This window comes from Ovis aries, chromosome 21, assembly GCF_016772045.2.
Source record: "Ovis aries strain OAR_USU_Benz2616 breed Rambouillet chromosome 21, ARS-UI_Ramb_v3.0, whole genome shotgun sequence".
In the NCBI taxonomy this organism is placed as follows: domain Eukaryota; kingdom Metazoa; phylum Chordata; class Mammalia; order Artiodactyla; family Bovidae; genus Ovis; species Ovis aries.
The window spans coordinates 8,398,125-8,422,051 of NC_056074.1; the positions used below are offsets into that span (position 1 = coordinate 8,398,125).

At 46.0% G+C, this 23,927-nt stretch overlaps 1 protein-coding gene and 1 long non-coding RNA gene across 5 annotated transcripts in view; one reads left to right on the forward strand and one right to left on the reverse strand.

Moving 5' to 3' along the window:
• Positions 1–306: 306 nt before the first annotated feature.
• LOC132658336 (uncharacterized) lies at positions 307–22,327 on the reverse strand. Its single transcript, XR_009597802.1, has 2 exons — positions 22,107–22,327; positions 307–3,314 (listed from the first exon to the last, which is right to left on the reverse strand). It is a non-coding gene; the product is annotated as an uncharacterized LOC132658336 (long non-coding RNA).
• The window catches only part of ME3 (malic enzyme 3), a 224,343-nt gene continuing 221,964 nt past the window's right edge, over positions 21,549–23,927 (forward strand). For all 4 annotated transcript variants that reach the window (XM_042238349.2, XM_027959838.2, XM_027959839.2 and 1 more), the window contains exons 1-2: positions 21,549–21,776; positions 22,128–22,325. In XM_042238349.2, the coding sequence (XP_042094283.1) occupies positions 22,143–22,325 (183 nt within the window). In that variant the 5' untranslated portion in view covers positions 21,549–21,776; positions 22,128–22,142. The remainder of the gene's footprint in view (positions 21,777–22,127; positions 22,326–23,927) is intronic.

Sequence of the window (23,927 nt, forward strand, 5' to 3'; positions counted from 1 at the left end):
AATCGCAGCCCACTCCAGTATTCTTGCCTGGAGAATCTCATGGACAGAGGAGCCTCTCCATGGGGTCACAAAGACTGAGCGACTAACACTTTCACTCTTTGGGGAATAAGAGTAGGGAAGCTAAAGCATATAAGCTGTCAACTTTTGGTTGGGACAATAATATATATTTTTATCTGTTAAAAAATTAGGTTTAATATGACTAAAAATAGAAAGTTAACCATTATCAAAAACCTACAACTCCTACATTAAATAACAGAAAAGGAGAAAAATTTTAAACTTAAACTAGCAAAATGAAGAAAACAGAGAAACAATGAAAACAAAGTATAATAAATAGCATTTGTACAATATAATGGAAGGAATAAAACTAAACATCAATTATAAAAATACATTTTACAAATGAAATTATCCCATCAAAAGTCAAAGGGTCACATATTGGGAGACAAGTTGAAATTCTGTTTAGCTATTTATAATTCCATTTAGCTATTTCTAAGAAACAGAAGAAAACAAAGATGTCCTCCAAATGACTTTTTAAATAGTTAATTAATTTGGCATGGAAACTAACCAATTAAAACAGGAATTTGTTATAAACAATTGATAACTGAACATCTGTGAAACACTGAAAAATGTACCAGAGATAAGAAAACTAAACAACAGTAAAGGGTCAAAATTAATATCAGATAAAGTGGAATTTGGAGTAAAATATTCAGTAAGACAGAAAATGATACTTTGAATGGTGAAAACAATGTATCACTGCTATAAATTCTTATGTACCAAACAAAATAGGAGTGCACTGCACAAGTTAAAAAAAGCTCTTAGAAATGGAAACATCTGATAAAATCACAATCAAAACCATATTTCAGTTCTTTCCAGTTTGGAGCTGTTTGATTACTGTGAATAAATCACCTATGAACATTCAAGTAAATATATTTGTAGACATAAGCTTTAATTTATCATGGATAAATACAGAGTAGGATTGCTTGTTCATATCACAAGCATATGTTTAATTTTATAAGAAACTGTCAAACTGTTTCCCAACAGTTGTATTTTTTGTATCCCCCACAGCAATGAATGAGCTCTGTTATTCCTCTTCTTCACCAACACTTGGTATTGTCAGTGGTTTTTATTTTAGCCATTCTAGCGAGTATAGTAATAACATGAGGTTTTTATAAAGATTGAATAAGATAATATCTAAAGTATTTTTGGCAAAATAAGCACTCAATAAATATTAGCTATTAAAAGTATCATGTGGCAGAAAAGGGATTAGTAGACATACAGTAAAAGAATGACTGTAAATTGCTAAAGATAATTATTAAGAAATGGTTCATGAAACTATGGATCAATGAAACAAATAGTTTACAGAAAAGGAATTATAACTAGACAATAAAAATGTAAAAGATTCTCATCCTCACTAGTGAGAAAAGAAAAAATTAACACAATAATGAAGTACTGTTGTTTCCTATTTTATTAACAAAAATAGTGAGGCTGATAGCATCAGTGTTTTGTGAGTGTGCAAAAAAGGACATATTTGTATGTATATCAGTGATGAAAATATAATTTGCTATAACTTTGAGAAAAGTAATTGGGCAGCATCTATTAATGTTTTCAATGTGGGCATATTTTAAATTGGCACCCCCACGTCTGTGGTTTTTGTCATTCAGTGATAAAAGCATGAGAATATGTTAACACATTAATAGTTTATAATATAAACAATGGAGAAGGCAATGGCAACCCACTCCAGTACTCTTGCCTAGAAAATCCCATGGACGGAGGAGCCTGGTAGGCTGCAGTCCATGGGGTCAATGAAAAATCTTTTAGTTAGCCATTAAAGATAGCATGCAATAAACTATATTCACCCTTACAAGGGAATACTATGCAAATATGAAAGGAAAAAGATAGGTCTATATATATTGTCTGGGGAATTTTATATGATATATAATTAAGCAAGTCACAGAGCAATATTTATGGTATTAATGCTCTCCATGGACTACAAACACAGTTATGCAAAAAATACATAATTGTCTTTATTTTTCTATATTGAACTTAATGTAATGTCTTAAGTTCTGCCTGATGAGATGATGAAAACTGAATTACAGTCAGTGGAGGGTTTCTACCCCCTCTCCTCTTCATTTTTTCCCCTGGGAGTGGGAGTGGATTTAAGGAGATCAAGCCTTAGTAGTATGACTGGGGCAGGCGCAGGACAGTGGTCCTTGGGCACTGTCTGCTACTATGTCTTCTCTCCGGAGCCTAAAGGGAAGTCTAGACTACCAGGTCCTTTGGGCCTGGCTGCAGCGAGTGCTGCCCACACACGGATTGCAGCCCGAGGCGGAACACTCTGCGGCTTTCCCGAGAACACGGAGGGGCATGTAGATTCTGTGCGTGTGCCGCGGTGCTGAGCAACACTGCTTCCATCTGCAGCACTCGCTCATTCCAGGTAGTGAGATGTGAAAACGTGTGAGTGGGAAGCGGGCAGAAAGCAGCAACTGAGCAGAGCCTTGACAGTCTTAGGGAGGCAGCATTCAAAACTCAGAGTGAAGTTTCACCAGCAAGCGCTAGACTGCGCGCTTGTATGTGAAACCCTAATCCCCTACGGGACGATATTCAGGGCTGGTGTTTGGGGAGGCAATTAGGACATGAGGGTGGAGGCTTTGTGATGGGGTTAGTGGCCTTATAAAGAGAGACATGAGAGAGTTTTCTCTCTCCCTGCAGTGAGAGGATACAATGAGCAGATGGTCATCTGTGAACCAGGAAGAAAGCTTTCACCAAGAACACAGCCATTCTGGCACCCTGATCTTGGGCTTCCCAGCTCCAGAACCGTGAGAAATAAATGTTGCTTAAGCCACCCAGTCAATGGTACATTTGTTATAGAAGCTTGAACTAAGACACCAAAGCGTGCAGCACTCAAGATGCTGAGAACCTCAATGGAGGGGAATTCTTGAGTCATTTGCCAGGTCCTAAGTGGTCCCAATGGAGAAGGCAGTGATACCCTACTCCAGTACTCTTGCCTGGAAAATCCCGTGGACGGAGGGGCCTGGAAGGCTGCAGTCCATGGGGTCGCTGAGAGTCGGGCACGACTGAGCGACTTCACTTTCACTTTTCACTTTCATGCAATGGAGAAGGAAATGGCAACCCACTCTAGTGTTCTTGCCTGGAGAATCCCAGGGACGGTGGAGCCTGGTGGGCTGCCATCTATGGAGTCGCACAGGGTCAGACTCGACTGAAGCGACTTAGCAGCAGCAGCAGCAAGTAGTCCCAAACAGAAAGCAGCTGATAGGAGGCTGAGAAGCCTAGAGAAGCCTGCCCTAGTGTCTTGTCACCTGAAAGACAAAAATTAGAGTTCAAGGACCTCCAAGAAAGACGGACACGAAAAGATATCCCAGCTCTGCAGTTGGGGCCCCTCTAGGCTATTCTCTGGATGTAGTGATGAACTAGAAACAGCACAGCTATTTTTAAAAGAATAAAATTAGGAATTCCTTGTTTTTCTTTCTTTTACACTCTTAGCCCAAGAATTTATGTCTTTTCTGTTGTGGTCGAAATTCATTTTGAAAGTGTTTTCCGAAGTCTATTGTTTAGACCTCAAAGACAAGAACCATATTCTTTTGCTTCTTTTCATTTCTGTTGTAACCACTTTACCCTGTGGATAGCCAGTGTCAAAGGCAAGTTTGAACAGAAGAAGGGCACCACATTTAAAGAGGAAAAAATTGGCTGCGCAAAAATATAAATCCATATACAAGAGACTGAGACAATAAAACCTACTATGCCAAGCTGTTGCTGGAATAGAAATATTGAATAAGTGCCTAGCACACAGTAGGCTACAGTGCATTATACCCTTATAAATCTCCTTTTAAAGGTTATTTCTAGGACAGTGAAGTTAAGAAGTGTTTCTTCCAAGCTGAGCCAAGTGTGTGTTTGGAAAGACAGGACATGATAGTTGACTCTAAACGTTCCCCTTTCATAGCTCCTGTTTGACATTTTGGATAGTCAGCTATGATCAGTGTGTTCCTGGAACTGGAAATTTTGAAGTTACAGTAATGTTGAATGCAACTGAAGTTTGGAAAAAATCAGAGAGACTTAGGTTCCTCATTCTCACCTTAGCCTCCCCAGAACCTTAGCAGTTTTAGTCATGAAAGCTGAAAGTTTAAAAGCTCTTTTCAGAATTAAGTAAAGCTATGAAGAAAGCAAAAGCTCGTCACACCAGCTGAAATAAAAGGTCAAGTTTCTTTCGACCACAGTATTACCAACCCTGCATTAACACTGCTCTGCTCACCGGTACCTTAGATCACTTGTTGATGACAATGTTGGAATTTCTAGGATGCAGTCAGTTGATGACATGTCTCTACAGCAATAGGTCTGGTGGTTTCAGCAGTCCACTGGATCATATGCAGAGCAGGCACGACCTTGGACACTAAGTCTAGCCCAACGGCTGGAGGTAGGCCACTAACTGCTGTCTTCACTTTTCCCTCATTATTACAATTAGTGCTGCAACCATGACAGTGACTCATGTGATTATGCAATTCATAATACTCAGTTAAAATGACATTATTGAGTGTTACACAGCAACTCCCCAAGCAAAAAGCCCTGATTGAATAGATGAGCTTTTTCTTAATAAATATTGTTTACTTGGGAGATGACCCTGTTCAAAAGGTGCCATTTATAGAAGGGAGAAGGGTCTTTGGGGATCAAGGTTTGGGAAATCACCCACTTGTAGGGCAAACCATGACCTTGAGTGATGGGAGATTGGAGAAGAAAGATGTACTAAGCAAAGCTTGGAGAATAAGGAAGTGTATGAACTAGGCTTTGTAAAATATCTGTGATTTAGACAGTGATGAGTAAACAGTGTTCCATAGGAGGTAACTGCTCGGACAAAAGTGCAAGATGAGATCTCTGCTAGCATAATTCAGAGCTTCAATCCTCAGTGACCTGGTAGGAGAGACTAGCACTGATGCTCCCTGGTACCTCTGATTCAGAGAAGAAACTCCATGAAATAACATTTTCCAATATACCCCTTTTTGACTAATTTAAATGGCTAATTATTATTGCCAAAGCAAGTAAAATATGTATTTTCTCTCCTGCCTCTTATGCCTATTCCTGTGGTATCTACTACTTTGGCTTGTTAATAATAAAAGTTATACCTACAACAAAAGCAATTAAAAAATTAAAATAATGTAAAACTTGTTTCTATGTCATTTCCACATCACACACAGACACATATTGTTAGCTTTTAAACACTCCTGTCACCAAAGACTGATGTTTGTACTTGCTGCAAGAAATAAACAAGCTGTCATCCCATCATGATCGATAAACTTGGGTTAAATATATCCAGTGTTAAGACCTGGTTTTAATCCTGAGCTTTAGTTTCTTCCTAGGCTTTTATAATATTCTGAAAACGAAGTAACTGTTTTAATCTTATATAAAGACGCTGTTTTCTATGATTTGTAAGCACAGAAAGCATGCACTGCATTCCACTGGGGCAACCAACGAAGTCGAGAGTCACTTTAAGCTCATCTTTTCTGTTTTACCAATTCTGCCATTTGGATGGCTTGGGCTTGTTGAGACTCACCACGTACTGGCCCCGTGAGTCAGACAGGGTCATGAGCAAATCTGCCTCGAGCTCCCCAAGGACCACACTGTCTGGAAAAGGCTCTGTGGGACAGGATCCCAGGCACTGTCGGGACGTCCAGGGCAGAGGCACCGGGAATTTTCATATGTCTGTGTGATGGCTCACTACTGACAATAGTGAGTCAAGATGGTCCATGCCTGGCATGGATTACTGAATGAAATTGCAGTGTGAGTCATAAGCACAGGAATGCTTAATCCAAATCATTATTTCCTATACTCAATAATCCATCTTTAAAAAACATGTTTATTTATTCATTTATATTTGTCTGTGCTGGGTCTTAGTTGTGGTACGTGGGATCGTCCACCTTCCATGAGGTGTGTGGGATCTTTAGCGGGCATACAGGATCTAGTTCCTGGCCAAGGATTGAACCCAGGCCCCTGCATGGGAGTGCAGAGTCTCAGCCACTGGACCACCAGGGACATCCCTCACTGATCCATCTTAATACCCTGGTATTGTGATGTAGTATTAATGTAATTAAGCCCAAGTTAGATAAGAGCATGCACTTTTCTTCCCAATGATTAATAAACTAAATAATACTAGGGTGACATTTCTATACAGTGGGAGACCCAGACAGGGTAGTTACAGAACTCTGGCTTTCTAGTTCAAGTGCATCATCTAATTAAGGAGCATTCTTTGTTTGGCTGATGTTCTCTATCAGAGGAATGGTATTTGATCCATGAACTGCACGCTGGACGCCTGTGCTCCAGAGTTGCTTCATCTCTGAGCTCTGTGTACTACCCTCTTCTCTTGTTAGCTCTTTCTCTCACTGAACTCTGTCTGCTTTCCCATCATAACCTCAACTATCACTTAAGAAGAAAAGAATCGGCTGATTATACCAAAACTCAAAGAACAGTGGTAACTGGACAACTGATACTTCTAGTTAACTCAGGATTAAATGGATCCTTTTGGGTTTTCACATTTTATTGAAATGAATTCAACCATGAATTCTAACTTTGTAGACCAGTAACTATTGAGGCAGAAGCAGAAGGTTATTGGACAGGATGTGATTGAGTCCAGGCTTATCATGTAATTTTTCCCTTATTGACTTTGATATGTTCTTATTTTGTTGGTGCTTCTCTTTGTCTAAGAAGTCCAATGTTGCAAAAATAAAGGTAAGCTTCTGAGTGTTGACCTTACAACTGACTGAATACTAGACCAATGGTCTCCACTGGCTAACCACAGAAGTATACCATGTCCCGAAGTTCCTGTTAATGCAAATCCCAGAATGTCGGTTTACCAGTTTGTGTGTGATGCAAAATGATGAGCAAGACCTAACACTTGAGTAACAAAGTCAACATCATAAAGATTGCAACAAGCTGAAGACAGCTGAAATGAGCAAAATTACAGTTAAAAGGCATAAAAGAATGGAGAGGTGGTTAAGGTTAGAAATTTTCGGTCATTAAAAAAAAAAACAATTGTCCAAGTAGACAATTGCCTCTTTAGTTGTTCATTTGACCTTGGGATTTCCATTAACAACAACTCAATCTAGCCAGCACTGTGGCAGAGCTCCTACAAATGTCAAATGATATGACGCTGCATTGGGCTTCCCAGGTGGTGCTAGAGCTAAAGAATCCACTTGCCAATGCAGGAGACTTACAGAGATGCAGGTTTGATCCCCGGGTTGGGAAGATTCCCCTGGAGGGACCCACTCCAGTATTCTTGCCTGGAAAATCCCTGGACAGAGGAGTCTGGTAGGCTACAGTCCATAGCATTGCAAAGAGGCGGACATGACTGAAGTGACTTAGCACTCAGGCTCCAGGCTGCATTATTAGAAATTTGATGGATGGGGTAGATAACAGTCTCACTGTACTTTCCTGATCAGTCCACATCTGGGGTTGGTAGTCAGGTAGGTGGTTGAGAAATTTGTTATTAGGAGAACTGCTTGTCCTCACACTTTCTGCCTCAGGGCTTGATGTTGAGTATAATTTTATAGTTTGGGTTTCCATGGATATTTGTCCCAAACAACTGGTTTGTTCTTAATATGATACTTACTGAGAACAGATATTAGCACACTTCACCTCTAAACTGTACTTTTCTTATTTAAAAAAGACTCAGAGACCTTATAATAGAAAAGCATAAACTATTAACTAATATTAGTGTAACCACTTTATGGAATATGCTGATTTCAGTGGAATACAACAGGAAATACCCATTTTCTCCCTTCTCATCGGGGCCTTTGGTTATATTTGGTCAGGTCCCCTTTTTAAAGCCCTTGAGAAATCTCAAAACTTCAAAGCTACTTTGCAGTAATGGAAGTTTGCACACATGCTAAGTCACTTCAGTCGTGTCCAACCCTTTGCGACCCTATGGAATGCAGCCTGCCAGGCTCCTCTGTCCTTGGATTCTCCAGGCAAGAATACTGGAGTGGGTTGCCAAGCCCTCCTTCAGGGGATCTTCCTAACCCAGGAATCAAACCCTTGTCTTTTACATCTGCCTGCATGGGCAAGTGGGTTCTTTTCCGCTAATGCCACCTGGGAAGCCCAGTGGAAGTTTGGTAAGGTACAATTTCAAATTGCAACCTCACATTCACTTCAAAGATTCTTCTCCCAGCTTGGGCCTGTTTCATATGCAGTGGAAGATCTCTAGGGAAGAAAAAGGTGGATATAGTCTATGCTTCTCTCCTTTTCCACCTCACCTAGAAATTTCTGGTCCCTGCCTGCTTAGAGGAAGAAGGGCAGACAAGAAATGTAGTGGGTTGAGTTGTTGCCTCAAAAATATGTCCATGTCTTGATCCCCAGATCCTGTGATTATGAACTTATTTGGGATTTTTCCAGGTGTAATAAAGTTAAGGATCTTTAAAAAATTATTTACTTGTGTGATTTATTTATGACTGTGCAGGTCTCTGTTGCTGCAGTGAGCAGGGGCCTTGCTTGTTGCAGAACCTGGGTTCTGAGTGCAGGGGCTTCAGTACTTGCTGCACTCGAGCTCAGCAGTTGTGGTGCACGGGTTTCGTTGCTCCACAGCCTGAGGAATCTTCCCGGGCCAGGGATCGAGCCCACGTCTCCTGCGTTGACAGATAGATTCTTAACCACTGGACCACGAGGGAAATTTCTAAGTTAAGGATCTTGAGATGGGATTGTCGTGGGTTATGCAGGTGGGTCCTAAACTCAATGACTTATCCTTATCAGAAAACACACAGGGAGAAGCCGCAGCAGCAGTGTGACCATAGCCAGATTGTAGTGATGCAACCACATGCCCGGGAACACCTGGAGCCTTCTGAAGCTGGAAGCGGCAAGGAACAGATTGTTCCCTTACAACCTTTGGACCACAGCCCTGCTGACACCTTGATTTCAGATGTCTGGCCTCCAGAATTGTGAAAGAATCCAGTCCCCCGCTTTAAGCCACCAAGTTTATAGTAATGTGTTACGGCAGTCCGAAGAAACAAATACAGGAGCAAGCGTTTACAGTTAGTGTGTGTTCTTTGTAGCTGTCTCATGGCTCCTGAAGCGCTCTGTGTGGCACGTGTCCCAAAGCTGGCAGCATAATCAGACGCGGGAGCAGGCTTTCTCGGACGCCCTTGTGGCGAGCTGCCTTAGGTCAGCTCCTGGCTGACCTCCGTGACTCCCTGCCCAGTTCCTGGCGTAGTGGGGAACACCACGGCCTCTTATGGCCCCAGTCCACTCCCGTGAACAGGCCACCCTCAGGGGTGTTACACCCTCAAGTGACTCAGGCCCAGCTACTTCTTGCGGTATCTCCTTGGCCTTCAAGAATTTCATCCTGTGAACCTATTTGCAGGGCAGGAATAGAGAGGCAGAGGACGGACATTTGGACACAGGGGGTCGTGGCGGGGAGGGCAGAATGAACTGGGAGAGTAGCACAGATGCATGCGTTTATATACACTGCTGTGCGTAACATAGGCAACTAGTGGAACGCTGCTGTACAGCACAGGCTCAGCTCGGTGCTCTGTGATGGCCAAGCTGGATAAAATGTGGACGGATGGGAGGCTCAAGGCAGGGAGATATACATATACGTACAGCAGATTCACTTCATTGTACAGCAGAAACTAACAAAACATTGTTAAGCAATTATACTCCAATAAAAATATATAATCTCATCCCAGCCAATGTGAAGAATGGAGATCACCCCACCGTGCAACTAGTCTCTCTCCTCTCTCACCATCACTGACTGCTATAGGCAGCCTCTGGCCACAGAATGTCCCATCTCCCCGGGGCCACGGCTCAGGGTCACTCGTGAGCCACTGAGACGGGCTGCTCACTAAGCCTCTGGCCAGAGGTGGAAATGCTAGCCTGCCATCTCAAAGCAGCGCTCACCTCCAGGTGCGCTCCCCTGAGAGGCTTCTTCCTTGCCAACCATCAACAAGAAAAGAGGGCTGGGCTTTTGTCTTCTGCCAATGAGGGTGATGGCTGGAGGATCCATTTGGGTTCTTGGAGCACTCCTGGAGGCCATGTCTAATGGTTTCTTGGTTTCTTTACAGAATATGGGAAACTACCTATTGTCCTGAGGTCAGGGCTTTAGCTGAAATCCTGACATAATAAGAAAAATCCCACTCAATATCCTGTTGTGCAGTATATTGGCTAGTAAGCAAGACCTGAGAAATGTAAACATACTATTCCAATTTGATATCCTCTTGACTCATTCTCATCCATTATCAATCAATTATTAGTCTCTCCGGAATTTTCATTTTCTTGGCTTGGTTAGAGCTAGTCGGAACTTGAGATTAGATAAAAAATTTCCTGACTTGTAGTCCAATTGCCTTGAATTTTCTCTCTGTGAGAGCTCCAGTGTTCAGCATGTGAATTATTTATGCATCGTCTCTCACTTTCTTCTTCTAAAGGAGAAATTTCCTTTCTGAAACCTGAGGCTTGATAAAAGTGGAAAAATAAGGCTGCTGAGTGTGATCATTCTTTTTTCATCATAAGGAATGGTTTTCTTCCTCAAATGAGAACATTTTCTTTATTTCATTAGATGTTCCAGGCAGGGATGTTAAGTATCTTCTTGCATCCAGAAATTAATTCTCATTGAGCAAAATGTCTATTCTTGACACCATCACTGATTTATTATAAAACCTGGATGATCCCTAAGGTCCCTGCCAATGTGAGAGTTTTGTCACTTCATGTACTCTGTAATTACCAGGAGTTTTAGAAAGCTCCCAGCTCAACCTTGATGATTCTCTTGATTTGTAAAGAAATTCCAGTTCCTACCTTCACTTCTGTCACACACATATTGTTAAAGCAAATATTTTTAAAATAATAAGTGGCAGGGCACCTGGAGTGGGTAAAAGCTTGGATTTGAGGGCAATTCTATTGAATTTACATACCTCCTACTGGAGGTTAATCCTCTGTATGCACTAGGCTGGCAAATGTCTTAAATGTGACAGGATGCTATGGACATTTGAATCACTGTCTGGGCACATAGCTGATCTGCATGTGGCCTTGGGGCCTTGTGAAGAAACACTTGAGCCTAATTACAATTGAGGGCTTCCCTGGTGGCTCAGATGGTAAAGAATCTTCCTGCAATTCAAGAGACCCAGGTTTGATCCCTGGGTTGGGAAGATCCCTTGGAGAAGGAAATGGCAACTCACTCCTGTATTCTTGCCTGGAGAATTCCACGGACAGAGGAGCCTGGTGGGCTACAATCCATGGGGTCACAAAAGAGTTGGACATGACTTAGCAACTAGACAACAATTAATACATATTACAACTTATATACATATATACATATATATATGTAAAGTGTGTCTGTGTGCATTAAACCAAGTGGACCTACTGAAGCTTGAATACAGAGAGAGAAAATGCCTTTCTTCTAGAAAAACTGTTAAAGACAGTTTGCAGGATAGGTTGGAATTAGGAGCCTGGAGAGGAGGAAGCAGAGAGTCAGGGTCCAGGTGGGCTTATCCTGAAATGCACTGTGCCCTGTCTCCCCCCAGGACCATCTGTGTGCTCTGAGATGAGGAGAGAATGTGTTAACCAAGTCTGCCAGGGACCTCTGCTCTTCCAAGGAGACGATACATCTGAAAGCACTGTGTCAAGAGGTGTCCTAGAGCTTCATCTCAACCTTCCCCTGCCACCACCAAGAGAGCCGGGCTCTAGAAGAGTCTCCAGCCGAAGAGAAAAGGTGGGAGACCGCAGACGTGCTGAGACAGGCAGAAACAGAGGGGTTTGAAGTGGCATCAGCCGGGAAAGCCACCCCAGAAGTTATAGTGGTCAGAGTCCCTCGGCAGGGTCTGAGCGCAGTTGCAGCTTCGTGGGGACCCAAACCCGTGGCCACAGCCCCACTGAGCAGAAGGCGAGCAGCCAAAAGGGAGAGCCTCGGTGTGGTTCAGATTCTGAAAGCTGCCTCGCTGCTGGGCAGAACCCTAGGTAAGCACAAAGCGGGGGTGAGCTGAGGTCCTGGCATTTGATAGGTAGAGGGAGACAGAGCTAGCAAACTATAGGCCAGTGGTGCGAGCTACCTTACCTGCAACATGAGAGGGGGCCCAGGCAGCATTCGCACAACACCGATTTTAACAGTATTTAAAAGGTTCATACTCTGTGCGTGTGTTTCCTAAGATAATTAAAGTACAGCTAAAACTCACTGAACATCCTCTGGGCCTCATCCACCTTGGAGATGTACCAGTATTTTACAGTGACTCACTGAGAGCTGGATCTTTGAAAATTCAGTCAAGTGCAATTTAACCAATGTTTTATTGAGCAATTATGACATACTCAGAATTGTTCTGTGGGAAGGCAGAGGAAGCATTGAAATAGCAATAATTGCTATTTATTGCAGATTTCCTGTGGGCCAGGTATTTAGTCCTCACAACTACTTTAGGAGTTAGACACTAGGATTATCATCCTCATTTTAAAGATAAGGAAACTGAGGCTCAGCAAGATGGAGTAAATCTCCCAACATCACACAGCTAGTGAGTGACAAAGTGGGGACTCAATCCCAGATGTATCGGACTCCAAAGAGAAGGCTCTCAGTGCTACACAAATAACAGGACATTCATACTGGCGAAAATCTGAAACGGTGACCGAAGTTTCTATCCTTTATTTTATTGTGCAAATTAAAGTGTTACATAACAGGTTGATGGAGCTCGAATCTCAAAACCTCCTTTGAAACAGCAGGGTTAAGCCTGCAAAAGCATAAAACGATGTGTAACTAATTCTGATGCCTGAAAAGCAAAAAAGGTGCCTCTCCCGTCCATATCAGCCAGATAACTACTGGATCAGTCTCCACTTGGGCCTTTGCAAGCCAGTCTTAGATTTGAAACCAAGCCCGATTTAAGCTGAGAAGAGCTAAATCCACCTGCTCTGAGAAGCAAGCATAGTCCTGATAACTAGTGGCCTGCAGAGAACAATTGGTGTGACCTGGAGGGGGAAACCCTGACCCTTTGGTCAGAACGCACATCTGGTTTCACAGCCCATCTGGTTTCACAGCCCACTGAATGCTTGCTCTGTAGGCTGCCCGATGACACAGATAACACCCAGGGCAAGAATAAACCATCCCAGCTGCAGCTCTAACCTGTGAATCCACAAAGGAAACAAATTACATCTCTTTGGGGAAAGAAAGGCTCAGTGAATTCCGCAGGGGGATTTGAGGCTGAATAAGAGCTGAGGGGAGGGGCTGAGCGGTTAAATCTGGTGGGAAGAAGGAACAAAAGCCAATGGAAGCGATCAGGAGGCGAAGCTTATCACTCCCCTCGAGGAATTGACGAGGCCTGTCACTCCCACCAATTATGTGTCTAAAGAAAACGTCTACTTGGGACACACCGAAAGCAAAAATAACTGAACGCCCCTTGATATCCCCAAGATTCCTCCAGAAATCTGGTGATTTTTGTTCCCCTGAGAAATAAGACGGTCAGCAGGGAAGACCACGAATTCCTCCCCATCCCGGAAGTGTGTCAGGAAGGTTGCAAAGTCAAAGAGGAAACAGGAGGCTACGCGCATTATGGTTTAACAAGCGCGCAGGTGAAAAAGGGAAGGAGCTGAGCTGGCCAGGCGGGGGTCGGCGGGGGCGGTGCGGGGGTGGGAGGGATGCTGAGAGGGTCAGATGGGCGGTCACACCGCAGACAAAGGGCCCGCCGACTCTGCCGCGAGCCCGCCCTGACCTCCGAGCAAACAGCCAGGCGCAGATTTCGTTCCCCTTATCAGCTGCTCGGCCCAGCAGCAGCTGCCCTGAGTTTCTGCTTCCGCATCCTGCCTTTTCCCAACAGTTGCGTTTTTGTCTAACTTTTGTGTGAGAAGAGAAGAGGCCGAGGGGCCAGGAGCAGAAGCGGAGGATGGCCGTGGTGGCTGTCAGAGGACGGAGGGATTGAGCAGAAGGTTCGGGAGGGGCCGAAGACAGATTTTCTAAAACAGCCTCTGGGAAACCCAGAGGCATAGAGGAGATACAAGAAGCGCTGGTTATTTGTGCTCTCTGGTTGCTGATCAAGAACGTTTTTCTCTTGGCATTCCCGTTGCAGGACGGAAGTGAGGGCGTGTATGAAATGGATTATAAATTGTCTGTGCCCAAACCAAACCGTGGAAGTAAAGGCTGGCCCATCGGTCAGGCCGGGAAGGGGAACAAGCCTGTTCAGCATTAGCGCGGAACTAAATGAGAATCAGGCAGGGAGTCTGATGAGAAAGAAAGGCAGTATGTTATTTCCTTCTCTCTGGAAGCAATTATGTTTGGTACAACAGCTGCTTGAATAGAAGGTTGAATGGATTTATAAATAAAGATTTTGAAATGTTTTTGTGATAACAGTATGCAGGCCTCACTGGATCTGGCAGCCACCTCTGTTGGAAATGTGGTTACTTCAAAGATGTTCCTCTCTTGTTAAAATTAGCCATCACTAAATTATGGCAATGCCGCAGAGGAACAGAGAAACAGAATGCGGTGCCACAGAGGAATGAGACACACGTCTTCTCCCGCTACCCAACCAAATTACTCTTTTCATTTCTTCTCGTGACATTTTCGGAATGTCAGAGAACTGATTATTCCCACTTAATGGGACCGGGCGGGTGGCAGGGAGGTGGAGAGAGGGATAGGAAGAAAGGGAGCGATGGTTACCCTGGAAACAGCTCTAGAGGAGGGGCTCGGAGGGATCGGACACAAAAGCTTCATGGCCCCTCTGTGCCACTGTGCCCTTCCCTATTCAGGTGAAGAAGGGGGACACGGAGGCTGAGATGGTTGGATGGCATCGCCGACTCAATGGACACGAGTTTGAGCAAACTCCGGGAGATAGTGGAGGACCGGGAAGCCTGGCATGCTGCAGTCCATGAGGTCGCAGAGTCCAACTCAACTGAGTAACTGAACAACAGCATTCAGGCAAATCAATCCAGTTCTGTGGGCATTTATCACCCCCCCCCCCCCCCCCCCCCCCACCCCCCCCCCCCCCCCCCCCCCGTGCTCGGTGTCTTGTAGGATGCAAGGCGGAGAGTAACGACGAAGATGATGACTGCAGAGCAGATCATGACTGTCCACTGAGTGTCTGACCACACCAGGCCAGGCTCAGCTCTCCCTAAACGTAAGCCCTTTGTGTCCCGGTGACCACCATGGCCTCTGGAACCTGGGTTAAAATCTGTCCCCTCCTCCACTGCCCACCAAAAATGTCCTGGCTCACTTCAGTGAATTATTTGGCTTCCCCAGATTTTGTGTCCTCATCTGTAAAATGGAGATAATAATTCTAGCAGGCAGGGTCCAGTCAAGGAGACCAGATTATAGTAGGGGTGTGTGTGTGTGTCCAGATTATAGTAGGGGTGTGTGTGTGTGTGCACGTGTGTGTGTGTGTGTTCAGCTGCTCAGTCATGTCTGACTCTTTGTGACCCCACGGACTGTAGCCCGCCAGACTCCTCTGTCCATGGGATTCTCCAGGCAAGAATACTGGAGTGGGTTGCCATTTCCTTCTCCAGGGGCTCTTCCCGACCCAAGGATTGAACTGGCATCTCCTGGGTCTCCTGAATTGGCAGGTGAATTCTTTGCAACTCTAGCACCACCTGGGAAGCCCCAGAGTAGTGTAGGTCAACAGAAAGCATTTATACAAACAACTGGCTTCACAAGGTACTTGAGGGCTGAATGGGCTTCCCAGGTGGGGCCCGTGGTAAAGAACCTGCCTGCCAAGGAAGGAGACAGGATATGCAGGTTCGATCCCTGGGTGGGGAAGATCCCCTGGAGGAAGGCATGGCAGCCCACTCCAGTGTTCTTGCTCGGAGAGCCTCATGGACGGTGGAACCTGGTGGGCTGCGGTCCAAAGGACATGAGTGAAGAGACTTGGTAAGCACACGTGCAGGGGGCTGAATGCGAAAGGAGAGTGCTGAGGCAAGCACGGAGAGTGACCGCAGGAAGCAGCTCCCACTTCTGAGGCTGGAGGAAAGGGAAGAGGCCGGACCATCAGAATATGGGCACGTGGAGGACGGGACATTCTGCTGTTTGCAGGGGTGGTGAGGCTGGTTCCAGAGCGTGGAAGAGGCTGGGACCAGTGGTTTACGGTGGGTGAAGGACTGTGTCTGAGGTGGATACTGGAAGGAAATAATAGCAGGTAAACAGAAAGGACATCTCTCCTCTCCAGCCTTCAGTCTCCCTCTACTCCCCTAGTGACGGAAATTAACAGGAAACTTAAGATCCCCTGGAGAAGGGAATGGCCACCGACACCAGTATTCTTGCCTGGAAATCCCACGGTCAGAGGAGCCTGGCGGGCTGCAGTCCATGGGGTCGCAAAGAGTCAGACACGACTGAGCAACTAACACTTTCACACTTTCCCTTTCGCTGCCCCCAAAGAACTGGTTTGCAGAGTACCAACTCCAGCTGTAAACCAGAGTGTAGAAAGATAGATCCGGAGCTGAGGGAGATAGTTTAATAAGCAGCTCAGTGTTTCATAGAAACACAGTAAGAGTATTTCTCATATCATTAACTATTAAGTAACAAGTGAGTTGATGTTTATAAACTCCTAGAACAGTGCCTGGCATGTGATAAGTGCATTACAATGTGCTTTATAAAAATAAATATTGGGATAGACATATAGACACTGCTGCTGCTGCTAAGTCGCTTCAGTTTACTACATATAAAATAGATAACTAATAAGAATGTACTGTATAGCATGGGAATTCTATGGAACGCTCTGTGTTGACATAAAGTGGAAGAAATCCAAAAAAAGGGGGGATATATGTATACATATAGCTGATTTACTTTGCTATATAGAATAAAATAACATTATAAAGCAACTATACTCCAATAAAAATTAATTTGAAAGTACAAAAAAAAAGCAAATAAAAAGTAAAGATCACTCCACCAAAAACCAATGTTGGAAGTAATATTAGAATCCTAGTTTATCCAGGAAAATGATGGGGCTTAAAGAGGTCACATCTGGAGGAGGGCATGGCCACCCACTCCAGAATGCTTGCCTGGAGAATCCCTTGGATGGAGGAGCCTAGCAGGCTATGGTCCATAGAGTTGCAAAGAGTCGGACACAACTGAAGCAACTTAAGAAAGTGAAAGTGGCTCAGTCATGTCTGACTCTTCGTGACCTCACGGACTACACAGTCCACGGAATTCTCCAGGCCAGAATACTGGAGTGGGTGGCCTTTCCCTTCTCCAGGGGATCTTCCCAACCCAGAGATCAAACCGAAGTCTCCCACGTCGCAGGCGGATTCTTTACCATCTGAGCCACAAGGGGCTTCCCTGTGGCTTAGCTGGTGAAGAAGCAACTTGGCATGCACTCAAAGAGGTCGCATAAAATGCCCAAGGTCACACAAGCTCATCCCTGGTGAAGTCTGGACGGTCTGAATGCAAAGCTGTTGCTTTTACAGCTTTGGTATGAGCTTCCTTTGAGGCTCAGAGAGGGAGAACACCTAAATGAATCACTTTAAAGAGAAACAGACTGTAAAAATGCAAAAGGAGAGGAATTTGGGGAGCATGTGGATGAGAGGCAAACTGCTGCAGGTAGAGGAATCTGAGAAGACTGGCCAGAGAATGTGGTGTCTGAGTGAGGCTGAAGGACGAGGCTTTAACAGGCAGGTGCTGGGAGCAGAAGAAACTGCCTGAGCAAAGACCCTGAGTGCAGGGCATGTAGGCGGAGTGGTGAGGATGAGGACAAGGGGGAAATAAAGGTTCCTCACCATCCCCTTCTTATGTAAATAACAGAGTTGGGGTATCTCTAAATATTCCTGGCAGCAATGTGAGTTAAAGAATTCACAACATTCATAAAATGTTGCATAGAATATGATACATTTGTGAAGCAATGGGATTAGCTGAAAAATAATGAATTTTAATGCACCTTCATTTCTTTGTTTTAAACCTATAGGTAGAGTCATTAAAATCTGCTTACAAAAGACAAGTCATCTTGCTTTGAGACAGTCAACTGAACTAAAACCCTAAGCTGCTTTGACACCCTTTTACCAATGCACCAAATTTGTTTTTAACAAGTCCAGCTCTTAGAAGGATATGCACAAATTTGATTCATATATGTTTTATTTAATTCATCAGACTGGTTGCATTCTCACTGTTAGGTACTATCCTAGGTACTGGAGATGCAAAGAATCATAAATGGTGGTTCCACTCCTCAAGGAACTCAGTATAGTGCTGTAGAGCAACAGATAGATATGCAAGTCTCTGCAATCAGAATGAAAGAGTAAAGGTCCTAAGTGCACTGGGAATATGGGAACCTTGGCCAGGGAGGATGCGAATGGGACTCCTTTCCTTCCACTCCAGGAAGCAGCATCACAACCACAACTTCTGACAGTAGACAGAGCACGGGATGTGAAGGCAAAGAGACGGAGACAACTTTTACAGAGACTCATGAGTTCTATAGTGCAGAATCAGACCACAGGGACCACGGGGCTGGTTTGCTAAGGAAGTCAGAGTAGTATGGAGCTGAAAAAGTTCTGAAACATGTCCATAGCCCTGAATCTGTCCTCTGTAATCCTATGTTCAGCTCTAAAATTAAGGAAGACGCCAGGAAACCAGAGAGGGAAGCCACACCTGCCGGTAATAATTGTGAACAGTTTCTGAGCATACACTCCATTGCAAACACTTTCCTATAAAATGAGTATTATATCCAGACCAGTAGTAGCCACTAGTTCCCAGGACCCATTCTCCCATTGTTCTTTTAGTAGTAGACGCCCCCACTGAGCTTTAGCAGAGGGTGTTCATGCCTTTCTGCTAGAGACAGTATTCCCAGGCTTCCTGGTAGCTGATGGGACTGCATGACTTCCATTTCACCTGCAGAACGCGAGTAGATGTCACATGAGCCATATCCACATCATTTCCCTAAAGCAGTGGCCTCAACTTCCTCCTCCTCCTTTTCACATTCATGCTTCTGCAGAGAGACGGACAGCACCCGAGAGAAAGAACCTGTGTGAGGAACAGGGCAGCCCTGTCCTCATCACTACTTTCTGCCATTCCACCTAGTGAACCTGCCTTTAGCACCTTTTTTTTTTTTTTTTAACTTGGCCAAAGATCAACACCTGTGATAGAAAAACAATATTGTTAGGCTTACATCTGGGCTAAGGGAATATAGCACACATGAGAGAATCTTAGACATAAGCTGCATGTGCTCTAGTGAAGAGATTTATAAAAGTCACACTGGCTTATTTGGGAACATTTGTCTACATCCTGGTTTCTAGTTAAGTTTCAAATGACTGAGGTTACCTATTCAATGTCCTCCAGGTGAGAAAATGATCATTGTATTGAGGAAAGTTAGAATCATTCAAAGGTTTTGGATGATTTACTACATGCCAGGTACCAAAGATGGAAACACACACATACACATACATTCTCTCTCCCCCCACCACCCCCCGCTCAAGATGTTTGCTGATGGTAGGAAGATTGGCAAATATAAAAACAGTGTTGACAGGAAAGTATCAGCTAAAAATACTCTGAGTTGCAAGCAACCAAAAATCTGACTAAAATAGGTTTAAGGGGTAAAAAAAGGATCAGTTATGTGTTTATGTAAATGTACAGTCCGAGAGTAAACCAGACTACAGGCATTTAAACCCTACTGAATTGGAGTTTCTGTAGTTGCGGGGGGGGGGGGGTCTGTAAATCTGTATCTTGCCCCTCACCCCATCCCCCTATCAGGTAATTTCAATTCTGATTTGGAAAGTACTATTTTTATATAGATTCAGTTCAGTTCAGTCTCCCAGTCGTGCCCGACTCTGCGAACCCGTGGGCTGCAGCACGCCAGGCTTCCCTGTCCATCACCAACTCCTGATCTAGATTACTGAGCTGCAAATAGCAGGTTGGACTGGAAAGGGGAGAGAATGAAGGGGGCGATGGCTGTTTCTCAAGGAGAGGAGGGAATCCTGAATCCATGCAAGGGCAGCCCAGAGTCCTAAGATATCTATTCGGTACTCAGAACAGAGTCAGAGCACACATTCTGAAGGCCGCTTACATGGAAGGTTTGAAGGGTAGTGTAGAGGACCAGGCCACCTGTCCATCAATCTGAGGGTTCACAGTCCATGGAAGTGACTGCCACTTCTGTTCCGTCACCCAACAGCTATTTATTATGCAACTATGTACCAGGCGGCTTCCCAGGTACTGGCATCTTCCCAGGCTTAGCAGGCGTCTTCTGCCTGCCAAATAGGAAACGTGGGTTCCATTCCTGGGTGGGAAGATCCCCTGGAGGAGGGCATGGCAACACACTCCAGTGTTCTTGCCTGGAGAATCCCATGGACAGAGGAGCCTGGAAGGCTACGGTCCACAGGGTGGCAAGAGTCAGACATGACTTAGTGACTAAACAACAACAAATGTACCAGGCACTGAGCTAGAAGTGAGGATACAGGGGTTTACAGGCAAAGAGCCTTTCCCCATGAAGCTTACATTCTAAGGGAAGACAGACAATAAACAATTAGAAGACAAGCTAATTACTAGATGTGTTAAATTTTAAGAAAGGAAAAACTCCTTCATGACCATAGTCCCTAATGGAGGCTAACACTGGATGGAGAAGAGGAAAGGTGTTCCAGTTGAAAATTTAGTGGAGACTTGAGCACCTCATGAGAAGAGTTAACTCACTGGAAAAGACTCTGATGCTGGGAGGGATTGGGGGCAGGAGGAGAAGGGGACGACCGAGGATGAGATGGCTGGATGGCATCACCGACTGGATGGACATGAGTCTGAGTGAACTCCGGGAGTTGATGGACAGGGAGGCCTGACGTGCTGCGATTCATGGGGTCGCAAAGAGTCGGACACGACTGAGCGACTGAACTGAACTGAACTGAGAGCAGGAGCACTCCAAGCTCTTAGCAAGTGCAAAGGCCCTGAGGTGTCAGGGAGCTGGCCCCAGGCGGAAACACAGGGAGGAGGAGTCTGTGTGGCTAGAGCTCAGAGAGACGGAGACAAGAGTAAAAAGGAAGTCGCAGCAGCCAGGATAACTACAGGATAACACGTGAGCACCAAAAAGAGTCTGGGTTTTACTGCACACCCACTGAAAAGTTCGTGTTAAAGAGGGACTTGCTGGTTACTGGGTGGAAAACATCTACCATTAATTCAGGACTGAGACAGACGCCCAAGGTTCTTATCTGCTCCCAATAATTCATGTCTTAGTAACTCGTGACCCTGTATTAGCGCTGTCCGCTAGAACTTTCTACAAAGATGGAAATGTTCCGTATCTGTGCTGTGCTGTGCTGAGTCCCCCAGTCGTGTCCAATTCTGCGACCCCACGAACTGTAGCCTGCCAGGCTCCTCTGTAAGGTCCAAAGCTACTATGGACAGGTGGCTCTTGAGCTCGTGACACGTGGCTAGTGCGCCTAAGGAACTAGAGTTTAAATATTATTCCATTTAAAGTAGCTTGTTTAAGGGTATAGAGCCACGTGAGGCTAATGGCTATATACTTGGCAGCCCAATGCAGCTCAGAGATGGGTGCCTGAGGGTTTTAACTCCTTGTCGGGAAGCCAAGGGCCTCCTGGACCAAATGCTGGGGCTGTAAGAAGGTCCATTGACACCTAAACGCTGAGCCCGCTCTGTGCGCTCGCCTTGTCAAGACAGAGCGGCTCGCGGCGCATCCTGAGCTTCCTTTACAGTCGGCGCGGAGGCAAGCGAACGCGGCTGTGCGGCGCCCCCGGGGAAGCCCCGCGCGGCGCGCAGAGGTTTGGGGACTCGCCTCGCAGGGCGCACCCGCTTCCGCGCTCTCGCGGCCGCCGGCGCGGTCCAGCCATTGGCAGGAGACGAATAACGGCCCCGCAGCGTCTCGCCCCGCCTGCCCCGCAGCGGGGCCGCATAGACAGCGGCTCCCGGCGCAGCACAGGTAGGCTGGAGAAGCCGGGGAGACCGAGGCGCGCCATCGAGCGGACTAGGAGGTTTGGGGACCCTCCTCGCTGCTGGGTCGCCGCTGCCTCTCTGCGGGGATGGAGGCGGGCGAGGCGCGGGCTGCCGCCCGCACCGTATCTGCTTCCTGAGCTTGCTTTCGCTTCGGCCCGGCTCACCCAGGCCTGAGCCTCGCCGCTGAGCCGCGAGAGCCGCACGGGGGGCCGCGGGGGAGGGGGGGCGCCTGCGCCCCGGCGGGACCCCCGCCCTCTCCCCGCGCACGCGTGCCTGGCCGCGCGCGGGTCCTGGCCGGCCCGAAGGGCCCCCTGACCTTGGTGTCTCCCCGTGCCAGGTCTGCGCCAGGACCATGGGCGCCGCGCTGGGCACCGGCGCGCGGCTGACTCTCCGGCCCGGCCGGGCCTGCGGCGCTGTCCGGAGCTGGCCGACCCCCGCTCCCGCCCGAGGCTGCCACTCCAAGGCCCGCCCGGCGCGCCCCGTGCCGCTGAAGAAGCGGGGGTACGATGTCACCAGGAACCCGCATCTCAACAAGGTAACCGGGAGAGGGTAGGAGGGCCCAAGCCGCTCTCCCGGGGCTGGCGGGATGGGCGCCCCGCCCCCGGGGCCCCGGGAGGATCCTCCCAGACGCCCTTCCAGGGGAAGCTTGGTGTAACTCGGTTTGGCTTTTTAGCGCCCCTCTTCTGCTTGCAAAGAGGTCACCAATAATGCGGAAGCCTGATTTCTTCACGAACAACTATAGACTGGGTTGAGATCCTCTTAACCATTCGGACTTGGAGTCAGAGCTCACCTTGATGCTTGCTGATTCTGTTGATTTGGGGCAGTTCATTGAACCTCTGGCCGTCCAAGTTTCCTTATCTGTAAAAGCGAAACAGTTGGGTCGGGAGGGTTGTGAGATTTAAAGAGAAAACAGAGATAGCGTTCTTAGCCCAGTCCTTGACACCCAATGAGAACAAATATCAGCTAAGGTTCTAATTATTCTGAGAAAAAGATTTTTAATTTGAGCCGGCACAAGAAAGTCTAGAATTATGGAACATTCAGACCTTGAAAAGGCCTCAGAGATCCTAATTCAAACCTTTCCCTTTACAAATGAGAAAACAAGACAAAAGAAAAGCTTCTTTTGGTGACCAAGGTCACCAGCTAGTTAGCTCTGACTCTGCCACTGAAATCTGGGTCTGGATCTCTGGTGCTTGGGTCAGATTCAGCCCACTGCTGACACAGTGCTTAAGGGCACACACATCTGTTTCTGGGAGTGGAGTTTAGTACCATTGGTGTTAAAATCGAGAGGCCTGGGTTTAAAGCCTGTCTCCCAACACCGCCTCATATTAACTTGGACCTCTCGTTTAATTTCTCTGAGGTTCCACTTTCTCCAGCTTAAAGTGGATGTTATGACAGACCCACCATCCCTACCACATTCACCTTTGTGACAATCAGATGAATTCCTGAATTTGATTTTGACAGTATATAAAGTGCTAGGTAAAGAAGCAGTTACTGCCAAAAAAAATTCTTCATAATTTCTTTGAATCAGGATTGTGAAATTCAAGTGAGGAAATAGTTGTGGAAAATGTGTTTTTGAGAAATAGGAACAATTATCTAGATGCTAAGTATTGTTTCCTGCAGAATTAATAGAAGAAGCTAAGAAAGAAAATTTCTCTCTGAACCTCCACCTGTCACACTATGATCCCTGCTCCCCCCTCCAAGAAACCCTAAATCCTTTGTGTATTACTACTTTGGGATAGGTAAGGTGTTTTACCAACTACGACTTACTTTGTTGGCAGGTGTTAGGAAACTCAAACTAGCCTAGCGAATAAAAGCCTTCTGTAACTGAATGTCCAGAGGAAGAAAGCACTGCAGGGGAGTTTGACTCAGCAGTCCAGATCGCATCCTTACAGATGCAGGCTCTCCGGCTGCCTGCTCGGCTATTGCGTTGTCCACTGCATCTTCAGGTTCCCTCAGGGGGAGTCTCTCACCCCGTTGCTGCCACAGGCCCCCGCCTCCTGTTCTGCCATCTCACCATCCAGAGATTGAAAGGCACTCGCTCCTGGTGGCGCCTGCAGAAGAGAAAGGACACTCTCTCCGAAGGCTCAGGAAAGGAGTCTTTCTGTCCCATGGGCTCTAACTGGACTCCCTTCTACTT